The sequence below is a fragment of the Hakea prostrata genome, chromosome 11, assembly GCF_041222555.1.
Source record: "Hakea prostrata isolate BN-2017 chromosome 11, UWA_Hpros_2, whole genome shotgun sequence".
In the NCBI taxonomy this organism is placed as follows: Eukaryota; Viridiplantae; Streptophyta; class Magnoliopsida; order Proteales; family Proteaceae; genus Hakea; species Hakea prostrata.
Window position 1 is genome coordinate 13,195,992 of NC_142610.1, and position 14,241 is coordinate 13,210,232.

At 38.7% G+C, this 14,241-nt stretch overlaps 2 protein-coding genes and 1 pseudogene across 6 annotated transcripts; all 3 read left to right on the top strand.

The window, feature by feature from the left end:
• Positions 1 to 201: 201 nt before the first annotated feature.
• On the top strand, positions 202 to 1,914 carry LOC149000174 (hydroquinone glucosyltransferase pseudogene; annotated as a pseudogene).
• A 1,452-nt stretch (positions 1,915 to 3,366) lies between these two features.
• Positions 3,367 to 6,335, top strand: LOC149000175 (Tetratricopeptide repeat (TPR)-like superfamily protein). 2 transcript variants are annotated; one of them, XM_089141012.1, is made up of 2 exons: positions 3,781 to 3,865; positions 3,942 to 6,335. In XM_089141012.1, the coding sequence occupies exon 2, from the start codon at positions 3,946 to 3,948 to the stop codon at positions 5,398 to 5,400; it is 1,455 nt and encodes a 484-aa protein (XP_088997138.1). In that variant the 5' UTR covers positions 3,781 to 3,865; positions 3,942 to 3,945; the 3' UTR covers positions 5,401 to 6,335. The 2 variants fall into 2 exon arrangements, with proteins under 2 accessions (XP_088997137.1, XP_088997138.1); XM_089141011.1 differs by having other exon boundaries at positions 3,367 to 6,334.
• A 3,878-nt stretch (positions 6,336 to 10,213) lies between these two features.
• On the top strand, positions 10,214 to 14,200 carry LOC149000176 (serine/arginine-rich splicing factor RS31-like). 4 transcript variants are annotated; one of them, XM_089139620.1, is made up of 6 exons: positions 10,214 to 10,302; positions 10,568 to 10,693; positions 12,480 to 12,592; positions 12,736 to 12,974; positions 13,061 to 13,300; positions 13,397 to 14,200. In XM_089139620.1, the coding sequence occupies exons 2-6, from the start codon at positions 10,588 to 10,590 to the stop codon at positions 13,437 to 13,439; spliced, it is 741 nt and encodes a 246-aa protein (XP_088995746.1). In that variant the 5' UTR covers positions 10,214 to 10,302; positions 10,568 to 10,587; the 3' UTR covers positions 13,440 to 14,200. The 4 variants fall into 4 exon arrangements, with proteins under 4 accessions (XP_088995746.1, XP_088995747.1, XP_088995744.1 ...); XM_089139621.1 differs by lacking the exon at positions 10,214 to 10,302 and adding an exon at positions 10,309 to 10,475; XM_089139618.1 differs by lacking the exon at positions 10,214 to 10,302 and adding an exon at positions 11,895 to 12,216 and having other exon boundaries at positions 10,605 to 10,693.
• The last annotated feature ends 41 nt before the right edge of the window (positions 14,201 to 14,241 follow it).

Genomic DNA, 14,241 nt, shown 5'->3' on the forward strand with positions numbered 1-14,241 from the left:
CATTAAAATCCCACTGAAGAGACGAAAAATGAATTTTCCTTTTTCAATTCATTCTTTCTCATATAATTTCTAGCAAATTCTAGAAAAAGTGAAACCGTCATCCGTCATTCAAAAACCAACCCTACTTTCTTGTGGTGGAGAAGACCAAACTAAAAACACTAGGTGGGGAAGTCTTCTTCTATATATAAACCCACCTCTTCTTCTTACCCTTCATAGCTCCCTGGAAGTCTCAAGTCCAAACTACCATGGAAGAAACACAGCAATCTTCCCACATTGTGATTCTACCGTCACCAGGAATGGGTCACCTTATCCCATTAGCAGAGCTAGCAAAGATAATCGTCTCCCACCACAATTTTACAGTCACTTTTGCTCTTGCAACTGATGGTTCTGGTTATAATGCACTAAAAGCCTTTGTAGATGCTCTACCCAAAGGCATAAACCCAATATTTCTTCCACCAGTTAGCTTTGATGATTTGTCTGAAGATGTTTCTGGTGAAGCACGGATCTGCCTCACTGTGACTCGCTCTCTTCCTTCTCTCCGTGAAACACTCAAAACCCTAACCACCACTACTCATGTTGCTGCTTTAGTTGTTGATCTGTTCGGAACAGATGCTTTTGATGTTGCCAGAGAATTTGATGTTTTGCCTTACCTTTTCTTTCCCTCAACTTCTTTGGTGTTGTCATTTTTTCTCCATTTGCCAAAGCTTGATGAGAAGTACTCTTGTGAGTACAGAGACATGCCTGAACCCGTTAAATTGCCTGGTTGTGTACCGATTCATGGTTCAGATCTCCTTGACCCAGTTCAAGACAGGAAGAGTGAAGCTTACTCGTGGATTCTACACCACTCTAAACGTTATTCTTTGGCTGAGGGAATTATGTTAAACAGTTTCATGGCCTTAGAACCGGGTGCAATCAAAGCTTTAACTGAAGAGGAGGATCTGACCAAACCGCCGGTCTATTTGGTTGGACCACTTATACAGAACCCTTCAAGCGATACTGCTAACGAGTCTGACTCTGAGTGCTTGAGGTGGTTGAACAATCAGCCACCACAGTCAGTTATATTTGTATCATTTGGGAGTGCTGGAGTCCTCTCACTAGAGCAACTCACTGAGTTGGCTCTGGGCTTGGAGCTGAGTGAGCAAAGATTCTTATGGGTTGCTCGAAAGCCAACTCTGAAGGGAGCATATACTGATATCTTGAGTGTCAATAGCTCTGAAGACCCTTTGGGTTTCCTGCCTGAAGGGTTCTTGGAGAGGACCAAAGAGAGGGGCTTCGTGGTTTGTTCATGGGCTCCTCAAATTCAAGTGCTTAGACATGGTTCAACCGGAGGGTTCTTGACACATTGTGGATGGAATTCAACCTTGGAGAGTGTTGTACATGGTGTACCTATGGTGGCATGGCCACTTTATGCAGAACAAAAGATGAACGCAGTGATGATAGTAGATGATATAAAAATGGCATTGAGGCCTAAAGCCAAAGAGAATGGGTTAATCGAGCGTCATGAAATTGCGAAAGTATTGAAGTGTTTAATGATAGAGGAAGAAGGGAAGAAAGTAAGAGATAAATTGAAAGAGCTCAAAGATGCAGCAGCCATAGCATTGAGTGAAGCTGGTTCTTCTACACAGTCGCTATCAGAGGTTGCAAGCAAATGGAAGACCCATGCAGGAATATAAGAATGTTCTCTTGACACCACTATATATGTTGTGTGCTTTCCAGCTTCATAGACTACCTATAGACTACTAAATAATTTGAAGATGATGACATGAAGGATGTGATGATAGTGTAGATTTGTAGTTTGGTTATAATATGCATTGCCTATCAATAGTGGAAGTGTGTGGAAGAGCACCTGACAGTATAATATGTTTTTATTTGCTTAAATAATAAATAAATAACAGCTTAATGTAGGAGGGAAAAAAAGAGTCATCAATAGTGTGCTTTTCATCCTCATAGCAAAACTAGAGATGATAAGATAAGGCATGAACATATTAGAGTTGGTCTAGGCAGAGTAGCTCTGATAAGTGATAAGCTTCGAGAAAGTTGTTTGAAGTGGCACGGTCACGTTCAACGAAGACTTATAAATAATCCCCTGTATGGAAGAGTGATTTAATCGACCAAAGATGACTTTGAGAGAATGGTGAGAAAATATATGCATAGCTTAGATTTTATATCTAATATGACCTTAAACAAAGATGATTGGAAAGCAAGACTCCATATAACTGACTCCATTTAGTTAAACAATGCTTCTTTTTCTTGTTATAAACTAAGGGAATTTTGCTGAGTCAAAACTACCAATACTGCTATAGAATCACACTCAACCCACAATTTCAACACACCAGTGCATTATACTTATCTTCAAAATTCGTCATAACCCCCAAGTAAACACAAAATGCCCTCAGCACTATTATAAATGAATCACAAAACACACTTTTACCCCAACCATCCTCAGATTGCCAAGGTAACTTCCATCAACATTTAGCTTTATCCATCCTTGTTGTGGCTTAACCTAGAACACATCTTGTGGTTAACTTGGACACACCATCTTTAAGTGTAAATCGAGCAATCTGGAATTTACAAAGCTCCCCCATGAGATGTTCTTGCTACTCATGCTTTCTCATGTTGATCAATCTCTGTTTGAACTTGACGAATCAACCACTACATTGAATGTAGCTTCCATCAAATCTTCTTAAATTCCTTTCCGGCGCTCATGCTTTCTCATGTTGATCAATCTCCTTTTGAACTTGACAAATCAACCACTGCTTTGAATGTAGCTTCCCATCAAACCTTCTTAAATTCCTTTCTAGACAATATAATCTGTATTGAAAATTAACTAGTAAGCTGGGGTTGGTTGTGTTTCAGATTTGTGTTATATTATTGTGACAAGATGATTATGATATCGATCCCATTAGCTTCTATAGAAGCTTACACCAGTTAGCCTTCCTTGAAACTAAATCTAAAATCTAGCAACAGCCTCACAAGCACTGTATCTTAAGTCCCAAAGAATCCAGCAAAATGTATAGAATGATCTGAATAAACCCTTAGTATAAATTGTAAGGAAGGAGAAAGAGGGTGGAGGGGAAGGAAGAGAAAGCTAGCTCAAACACTACCTTATTTAGTCGGGTTTGAACCGGGTTTGGACCGGATGGTTTTTATTGACACCCATAAACTCAAACTTTACTGGACCATTCCTTTCGACCATTATTAATTGCTGTCAGATTCATGTTGGCCCAATGGACGTTTTGCATGTGGACTTTACTGGGGACATCTGGTGTCAATTCTCCATTGGTCATTTAATCACAATGCAATCTTTTAAGATAGGATCATAGATTCCCACTTTGTTGTCTTCTGCTTGTGTTTCTTATCCAATTTTTCACAAAATCTGGGAGGGTTTTCCTGGGTTTGTTTCCTCTTCCTCTATTCAAACTTTTACTCGTTCAGATGAAACAGTTTTCTGCAATTGCAACACTCTTCATTCTTTTACCCACATGAGCCATTCCATCTTCTCTAAATCTTCTATATCTGGGTAAATGGTGATGACCATGAACCGGTATCATCGACTAGATATACTATCATGGTTCTGATGACAGGATGATTAGCACTCCAATCCTGAAACAAACCCATCTCTGGATAGCACAAGAGGATCCTTTGCAGAGACCAGATTTATTAAGGTTGAAGGAGAAAGAGTGTCTTTCTCTGTTGCAGAGGTGCAAAAATACTGAAGAATTCAAGCAGTTCCATGCTCAATTCCTCAAGTTGGGATTAGATGGGGACCCTCGCAAATCAGGCAGCCTTGTCGCCGCCTGTGCTTTATCGGATTGGGGCAACATGGACTATGCCTGCTCGATTTTCCGGCGAATTGAAGAAGCAGGTACATTTGAATACAACACCATTATTAGGGGTCATGTAAAGGACATGAATTCTCAAGCTGCCCTTCTCTTGTACAGGGAAATGATTGAGAGAGGTACAGAACCAGATAACTTCACATACCCACCTCTTCTTAAGGCCTGTGCTCATTTGTCAGCACAGCAAGAAGGAATTCAGATCCATGGGCATGTTTTTAAGTTTGGGTTGGAAATTGATTTGTTTGTACAGAACAGCTTGATCAATATGTATGGGAAGTGTGGGGAGTTGAAGAATTCCATTAGAGTTTTCGAGAAGATGGATAAAAGAAGTGAAGCTTCTTGGAGTGGCCTTATTTGTTCTTACTCTAGATTGGGGTTGTGGAGTGAATGCCTAAGGCTGTTTAAAGACATGAGCAGTGAGGGTTGCTGGAGGGCTAATGAGAGCACACTAGTCAGTGTTCTATCCTGTTGTACTCACTTAGGTGCCCTTGATCTAGGGAGGTGCATACATGGTTACCTATTCAGGAATACAAGTGGATTCAACATTATATTAGAAACATCTTTGGTAGACATGTATGTCAAGTGTGGATCTCTGGAGAAGGGTCACTCTATCTTTCACAGTATGCCCAATAAGAATCACTTGTCCTACAGTGTAATGATCTCAGGGTTCTCCATTCACGGACGCGGTAAGGAAGCTCTAAAAGTCTTCTCTGACATGCTTGAAGAGGGATTAGAACCAGATGCTGTCATATATGTGAGTTTGCTTAGTGCCTGCAGTCATGCAGGTCTTGTGATCGAAGGTCGCATATGTTTCACTAGGATGAGACTTGAGCATCATATGGATCCAACAATTCAGCATTACGGATGCATGGTCGACCTTTTGGGCCGCGCAGGGTTGCTTGGTGAAGCATATGAAATCATCAAGAGCATGCCAATGGAGCCAAATGATGTCATATGGCGTTGCTTGCTCAGTGCCTGCAGAGTTCATCAGAACCTAGAATTAGCTGAAATTGCAGGTGAGAAGCTTTTCCAGTTAGACCCACATAATGTTAGTGATTATCTACTTCTATCAAACATCTATGCAAAAGCTCACCAGTGGGAAGCTATGGCAAGGGTGAGAAAAGGAATAGCTCAGAGGGCCCTGACCCAGACTCCGGGGTTTAGCACTGTCGAGGTGAAGAGAACAATACACAAGTTTGTGTCACAAGACAAGTCACACCCTGATAGTGATTCTGTATATGAGATGATTCACCAAATGGAGTGGCAGCTCAGATTTGAAGGTTACATCCCTGACACTTCACAAGTTCTTTCAGATGTTAATGAAGAGGAGAAGAAGCAACATTTAAGTGGTCACAGTCAAAAACTTGCTATTGCCTTTGCTCTTATACATACAAGCCAAGGTTCCAGAATTAGGATTGTTAAAAACCACAGAATGTGTAGTGATTGTCACACATATACTAAATTCATTTCGAAGATCTTCGAGAGAACGATTATCGTTAGAGATCGAAATCTCTTCCATCATTTTGAAGATGGAAATTGTTCTTGTGGAGACTACTGGTAAATGATCTGTCATACCTCCTCCAATTCAGAGGAGCAAGTGACTTTTTGCTTATACTTTATATGGGTGATTTTAAACAACTTTTCTTAAATAGTCTTCCTACAAGGAAACTGGCTCAAATGGATTCTCAAGACCCACATGATGAACACATTGAAGGTGTAACTAATACACAGCCACATCTTTGTTGATCAGCAGTATCATGTTAAGGGAACTTAGTTTCAGCAGTAGAATTAATGTGAACCTCAAACACCGAGAAGATTTGCTCTTTCTAATCAAGATAATAAGATTTCAATTCAGAAAGTTAAGAGGGTCTACAACCTCACAAGTATTACATTTTACAAAAGGTCTTGGGTGTGCAGCATTGGCAGGATAGACCAGCAGGATCCATGGTATATGGTTAACAAGTAAAAACAGAGCCAATCTTTGGAGAGAATACTGAATGGGCAGAATCACTTTCTACTGCACAAAAGCAAAGAAGATTACATCAACAAGAGGAAACAGCTTGTTTGTATTCCTGTACAGTTTCAACCTAATTCACACATTGAATTTGTTTACTGATCTTGCCAGTTAAAAAAAAAAGTTAATTACCTCTGTTTTAATATGAGGACTTGTCTTATACATGCCAGAGGCACAAATCTCCTATGATACATGAATGGAAGAAATATTGCCTGATGAGATTTCCTTCCTTCATGAATCTTCGCTAAACAGTTTCTGGAGTTACCTCAAGTTACTCCAGGAACTCCACCCAACATAACCCCTTCACTATTCATGGTGGCATTCAGAACTCAGAAGCTGAGTCAGTGATTTGGGCTCAATCTGCAAATTTAGAAGAACAAAATAATCAATAACAATGTGCACATACACAAATTCAAACACATTAGAACTCTGAATATGGACCTTAGTAAACTTTCTATTTCATACACTGACAATCAGAACCTGGAAATCATTTCACAATGATAAAACAATAAAATAGCACCAATATGAAACAACTGAACTCTGAATCAGAGGTATCATACAACTAAACTCCACGCCAAGTTAGTAATCTGACCAGTACTGATAGAGTGATAGGTGAAGATTTTCTGAACAGCCTAATTAGCTGCCATATGGCAGATTAGATGGGTTCCAAATTTTGGGGTGAGGTACACCTAAACCTTGAGGTACCCTACCAAGATATCAGTTTCATCCCACACAAAATTGCCAAGTGGAAAAAGAAAGCTTGACCCGAACTCTTGTTCCTAGTTTTGAAGATTGACATGCAAAGGCATCTTGGATAGGCGACTTGAATGACGTACCCAGTTTTTGAGATTTATGATGGAAGCAGAGGACTTTGAAGATTGACCCACTTAATGGGTCTACCCTTTTTCCTGATTGAAACTCCATTATCATGTATGTATCTTGTTCTCTTGTAGAGTTATTGTGAGATTCAAGAACTTTTGCCTTAGAATTTTGAGTGAGAGTTTTGTAATGCTGTTTTGGTGATTGATTGAAAGACCATTGTAATCTTCTTCCTACATGGTAGAAGTTCTTTTTGCCTATCAAAGTAGCACATAGCATTGAATTATGTTAAATCTTTCTGTGTTATGTGTGACTTCAATTTTTGTACCTGAATCGAAGATAGACCCACACCAACATATTTGGGTTGCCAACTGAATGACTCGTTTTGTGAAATATGTGATGGACTTCTCACAAGTAGAGAGCATGGATGACAGGATGGATCAACCCATTTACCTGATTGAAATTATATACAAATGTATCTTATGTTCTCTTATATAGTCATTGTGTAATTTCGCATTTTTGCCTTTATGTTCTAGGTGAGAGTTTTCGTAATGTCATTCTTAGCGATTAATTGAGAATCCCCAAGATGTGGAAATTCTCACTCACAAAAGCCATAACAACATTAAATGAGTGGCACCTATACATCCTCAGATCAAGTTAAATGTAGATGGGTGCCTCTTCCAGAACAGACAAGTAGTAGGCTATGGAGGTATAGCGAGAGATTACCAAGGACATATGCTTTTTTGCTTTGGATGAGGAGTGGAAGCTTAGGATATCCTTAAGATAGAAGCCTTAGCCATTCGTCAAGCACTGATTTGGGCTCTTGACTTCAAATTATCAAAAATTGAGGTAGAATCTGATAACCAAGCGGTCATCAATATCCTGCAAAATCCCCTCCGAAGACTCCTTGGAAGGTATACCCAATAGTTGCAGACATTTTGCACCTCAAAGAATCCTTTGAGTCTATCTTGTTCAGGCACGTTCTACGCGAGGCTAATATCGTGGCAGACTCTTTAACCAAGGATAGTGCTCTTACATAAGAAGTATTCTTAACTATCAACTCCCCTCCACCCTTATTTATTGGCTTTTACTGTTTAATTTGTTAGGTTTAGGTTGTAATAGAGGTTTTTCTTTTCAATAAAACCTTTATTTCTTACCCAAAAAAAAAGATTGTAATTTTTCCAGTTTCGGGGGTTTTCATTCCATTGACACATGGCGATCTTCACAAACACATCCGGTAGTTTCCTTGTAAACAATTTTTTTTTGTGCCAATGGAGGGGTTAGTAGTATAGTTAAGAACCTGACTTCTTAGTGGAGAGGTTGTGCGTTCAAACATTGCCGGCGGCATATGTAATATCCCTATCACCAATTTCCTATATATAAAAGTGTCTTTGTATCGAAAAAAATAATTTTTTTTCTCACATTGATGATCTGAAGGTATTTGAATGCATCTAAAGTAAACAGGGGGGAGAGAGAGAGGGAAACGATTAAGGTAACATATTTTTTTAATTTAAAATAATAATGTCCATTAGATTTTATTTAGCCATGCATCTCAAATCCTAAGTAAAATGAATGGAAATTGACTATATCAGGAATAGACATAATAAAAATCTAGAAGGATTAAGGGCAATATTATAAAGTTACAAAATATTAAGGGTAATTTAGGAATTATGAGATTATCTAACCATAAATTAACAGAATTTATACTATTACACAAATTTAAGAGATATTTTTGGGGTGCTTCTCCCAATTTGATATATGAACAAATTGCACTGGCACCCCAAAATGGAGGCTTTAAAGCACACTTTATGTTTAAAAAATAGACACCCCAATTACATGAGTTTGGAGATTTCAAATCTATGGAGTCATAATTTATAAATTAAATGTTTGGTTGTGGAATGAAATCTGTGGATTCATCCTAAAAAAGATTTTGATCGACTTGATTTTTGTGAATGTGCAAATGTATAGCTTTTTTGAAATCTCTGGATTTCACCCCTTACCCATAAATCTACAGATTCACGTTCTTAGTGTAAAAATGTGAATCTCTAGATTTCATGAATCTAGAGATTTTTACAACCAAACGGGTATAATTCTAAGATTCATGAATCTAGAGATTTCAAATCTCTGGATTCATGTAACCAAACAGGCCCATAAGGGCATCTGGATATTTCAAATATCTAGAGATTTCAAATCCATGGAGTCATAATTTATAAAATTAAATGTTTGGTTTTGGAATGAAATCTGTGGATTCATCCTAAAAATCTATTTGATCGACGTGATTTTTGTGAATGTACAAATGTATAGCTTTTTTGAAATCTCTGGATTTCACCCCTTACCCATAAATCTACATATTCACGTTTTTAGTGTAAAAAGGTGAATCTCTAGAATTCATGAATCTAGAGATTTTTACAACCAAACGGGTATATTTCTCAGATTCATGAATCCAGAGATTTCAAATCTCTAGATTCATGTAACCAAACAGCCCTAATCCATTCTTGTTAGTCAAACTGTTTATTTTTCTTTAATTCCAAAAATGCCTTTACCAAAATTTGAGTAGGAAAAAAAAGTAAAACATCCAAAAACAATGTCTTCATCAAATAAGCTTTGTATGCTGAAGAATGTCTTTATTTTATTTTTTTAGGTAAATGAAAATAAGATTTCTTGGAAGGGTATAATAGTCTTTGCAATAATATAACTAATCATTCTAGTAGAATAGGACCTATGCATTTTTTAAACATAAAGTGGGGATTTAGTGTTTTAAACCTCCATTTTGGAATGCCAATGCAATTTGCTCTTGATATATTCTTGGAGCTTGTGTTTTTTGCTATTTATTTTGGTGGCCATCACAAGGGGTGCAAGTTTGGCCCAGCCAATCCTATCCCGCCCTAAGCCCGCCCAAAACCAAAATAGGGTTTGGGCTCAAGATTTTGGCCTTGAGGGCAGGTTAGGACCAAAATATTCTAGCCCTAACTAGGGCCTGAGGTTATTCTTTGGCCTCCCGGGCCTATCCTAATATCCCTGCTTTTTGGCCTTGACCTTGGCCCTAATCATATCCATAATTTTGTCCATGATAGTTAATCTCAATGAATTAGGAACATAGACAAGAATAGGGTCAATTAGGGTCAAGGCCAGGGACAACTAGGGCCAATCAAGGCTAGCGACAAGGCCAATTAGGACTAGGGACAAATAGGGCCAATCAAGGCTAGGGACAGAGCCAATTAGGGTCAGGGACAGAGCCAATTAAGGCTAAAGACGAGACCAATCAGGACCAGGGACAATACCAATTAGGGTGGGAATAGGCTTGGCCAGGCCCTGTAAGACTCAGGGTCAGGGACAATAATCATTGGCCTTGAATTAGGGAGAGTGCGGGAATGAGCTAAGATTAGAATATATAGGGTGGGCTGGGCTGGGATTGCGAAAGCCTGGTCCAGCCCAACCCTGTTCCAGCCCTAGCCATCACTACACGTGGCGTTATAGAATTTTTTTTTTTTTTTTTTTTTTTTTTTTTGGGTTAACAGCGTTATAGAAATCTAAGACGCCTCTTTTTAAGGGAACGCAAAACCAATTCGCAAGGTATCGGTTATCCTCGTTGCTAGGGTTTCACTTCGCCTTTCTCAAAGAGGATCGAAGGTACGGGTAGGAAGATCTGTTTGTTCGCAATTAGGGTTTCTGATATTGGATTCTGTGGTGACTTGTTTGTTTTGCTTCGTCGCGTTTCCTCTTATTCTATTGTTGCAACGCAATCTCAGTTTATTGATCCATTCAGTTTTCTCTTTTATCGGATAGCGTTAATTTCAGGATAGGTTAGGGTTCCTTTGATTCCTTGATTTCTGTTTTCCTTCTTTTTTTTCCCTTCTTTTGGATTTTGCTTCTACTAAATGCGTTAATTTTTTAGGTTTCCGCTGTATTGCCAATATGAAGCCGGTGTTTTGCGGTAATTTTGGGTATGATACTCGCCAGTCTGATTTAGAGCGCCTGTTCAATAAATATGGAAGGGTCGATCGTGTCGACATGAAATCTGGTAAATCTTGCGCCCTTTCCCCCCTTTGTGTTGAATAACCATACTTTGATCTTAAGTATATATATATATATATATACAGGTTTCTGGTTGATTGACATTCACATATACTGGGTTCTTCCATTTGATTCATATAATTCTCTACTGGTTCATAAACCTTGTCGCTTTGATTCATAGTTTATTCTGGAAGTTCAATTTTTCTTTTTTTTTTTTTTTTTAAATCGTGTTTATTTGCTTACGCTGACTTCTTGATCATTCTACGGGAGTTGATTTTCATGTTTTATTTTTCCTTTCTCGGAAATTCATTTTATTTACTTCTTAGTAATTTGACACTGTTCTAATTGTTCTATGTAAAATAAAATATGCACCAGAGAACTATATTTGTTTTTTTAAATATGAAACAATTTTGTGGTAAAAATTTCTAGAGTTTGAACCTCTGAGTATCTAATCTATAATTTCTGTGTCGGGAAGGGTGATCCATACTGCCTCTAAGGATGCCCTTGATTAGTTTAATCATGGAATAAAACGGGAAACAAGGAAGTGTCTTCTAGCAATTGGTTTTTTCTGTTTAAATTTTACTTGTGTCAATTGAAAGCAATTAACCTCATGCAACCACTGGCTGTGAGAATTTAGCTACGTTTTCTTTTGTTTTCTCTTTTTTCAGTTTCTTTTAGTTTTATCTTATTAGTTTTTTCACTGATTCATTTGTTAGTTCTTAAATGTATCTTTGAAGAATTTTGGTTCTTGGTCTTGACTGACTTATGGGGTGCCGACCAGGGGGTTTTCCTTTTAAGTTTGAACCCTTCTATGGTTTTGCTTAAACCCTTCCATGGTTTTGCTTTAATTTCTCTTTTGAGGGTGGGTGTAAAGAAAGTGTTTTAGATCTGTTCCTTTAAGGTTAAAAAAAAAAACCTGGCTGATCTGGTATATTTACTTATTTTATTTTGAGGTTGGGTGTCAGACTTTCAGCTTAATAGAAAATATTTGAATTTTTGGTTCAAGAATTTCAGTGTATTCTCAACGGTTTTGTCTGGTCAGACACTGGTTTCCCGATCTTCTTTAGGGATAACATGTTTGCTGGGTGTGGATACGTGGCTACAGATGTGGTATCTATATCTTGTAATTGCTTCATTAAGGGTTTGAAAAAATACTGCATTTCTTTTCTTGGAAAAGAACCTGGTGTTAAATGTTTATTTTGACGCAGGAACTACACTAAGGGAAATTGAGCTCCTTTCTGGGCTCAGCATCATCTGTGCAATAACCATCCATGGCAATGGAATCCTTCCTGCCTCGCTGCTCATCAGCACCTTCATTCCACAAATGGCATGTTCTGCATTTTCTTCATTCAATCATCCGTCATTCACCCCACTGTCCAAAGTTGCTATTTTACAAGATTGATAATGAAGGGATCTGTCCAATCAATCATGCCATGCCTACTACTGATCATAGTGAGGTCAATCAATTCAGTAATACCAATGCCAATGCCATCCCATGGCTAATACTGCTGAACACTTGCTGCTTGAATGGTGAACCATGCACAGCCATGACTTTTCACTTCTGAGACTTTTGCGTTTAAATTATTATGCTATCATCATGATTTTGTTCATCATGCAAGGCCTCTCCATTATTCACATCCTTGTGTATCAGGCTTTCCAATATTTGCAGGTGTTGTATTTTTCTGTTATTCCAGGGAAATAATATCCTGTAATTGTTTGCTGACCCTGTGTGGAAGTAAAATCCAGTAATTACTGTCTTCCTCTTCTATCTTACTTCTCTATTGTTGCTACAGGTTTTGCCTTTGTTTATTTTGATGATGAGAGGGATGCTGAAGATGCCATTTCTCGTCTTGACAACACACCATTTGGTTACAGCAAACGCAGGATATCAGTAGAGTGGGCAAGAGTAATAATCTCCTTTTATTTCCTATGTCCATTTCTACTGTCTAGTTTGCTTGATAACGATATTATATTGGATCTTTATGTATATATGGTCATTGACTTAGCTTGGTGAGCTGATTCATGAGATGATTTTGTTCTTTCTTTCAGCAAGGTGAGCGGGGAGGTCCACGTCGTCATGGAGGCTCCAAGTCAATGGCCAACCAGAAGCCCACTAAGACACTTTTTGTGATCAACTTTGATCCAGAAAGCACAAGGATCCGTGACATTGAAAAGCACTACGAATCTTATGGGAAGGTTCTTCATGTGCGAATTAGGAGAAACTTTGCATTTGTGCAGTTTGAAACTCAGGAAGATGCTACGAAGGCCCTCGAGGGTACTCATATGAGGTTTTTATCTTGCCACCATTTTTCCTTTTGTAGTGCTTCCTATGTTATACTGTTCATTATTAATCAGCTTTTCCATTCAAATGCAGCAAGATACTGGACAGAGTGGTGTCTGTTGAGTATGCCTTGAGAGATGACCGTGAACAGAGTGACAGACGGAGTAGCCCTAGAAGAGCTGGTTATGGGAGACGTAGGGAAAGCCCATATGGTGGAAGATCAATTAGTCCTGTGCAACGAAGGAGCCGCCCGAGTCCCGATTATGGGCGGGCTCGCAGTCGCAGTCCAGCCTATGACAGGAACCGCAGTCCAGATTATGGCCGATATCCTAGGTAAGGAAGATCAGTACAATTCCCACTTGTATTGTGGTTTTCCAAAATGTTGGATTCTTTATTGATTCATCTTATCACCCTATGGTTTTGTCACAGCCGGTCACCTGTGCGGTCACCTGTGCGGAGGTCAAGAACCTGAAGCAAGCTTTTTCAGCACTGAAAACAAAAACATTGGGAAGGTCATCGGTGTTATTTTGTGATAGGTATATTTCCATGGATGTAACTTGACCTTTAGTTAGTGCTTTATGTTCCTGCTTTGAACTGGTTAGTCTTTTTGAAGGTTGTACTCGTTCTTTCTCTGGTTTTGATGTAAAATGCTGTAAAGATCAGAGGGTTTAGTAAAGTACATGATTTTATTTCTTAGAAGAAAAAAAGAAAGTTAATTGTAATTGTCGTTATGTTTTGATCTCGCATTTTCCGGAAACTATTTCGGTTTGAGCCATCTGCGGCTTAGCTTTCCTTTGGTGCATGTCAACTGCAGCTCCTACTTCCCCATTTCTTCTCCTGTTAGAAGAATAGAGAGTGAACCCAGATGAAGTTCAAGCTGCAGACTTCTTTAACTGCCTACGAATGATGATTCTGGAAGAAAAAAAAAGAAGAGGAAAACATGGTAGTTGCAGAACATCAAGTCTTCAACTAATATTATGACTGCGGTTTTGATATCTAAGAACGTTGCCTCCTTCATGAAGTATGCCTTGAGAAACCAAACCCACCAACCCGAGACCCTCACCACCATAAACATGACCTGGGCCACCAACATTTGCAGGATCTCAAGACACGAGTGAGAATCTGGGAGACTGGCTGACTGGGTTCATGGTAATGCTTTCAATCTGGGCGTTTATTTTTTGTCACTTCTACCTTCACCTTCGCCTCCTTTGTCCACGCAGTCACCACTTAAGGGATGCTAGCATACGTTTAACATATATATATTCCAAAAGGTG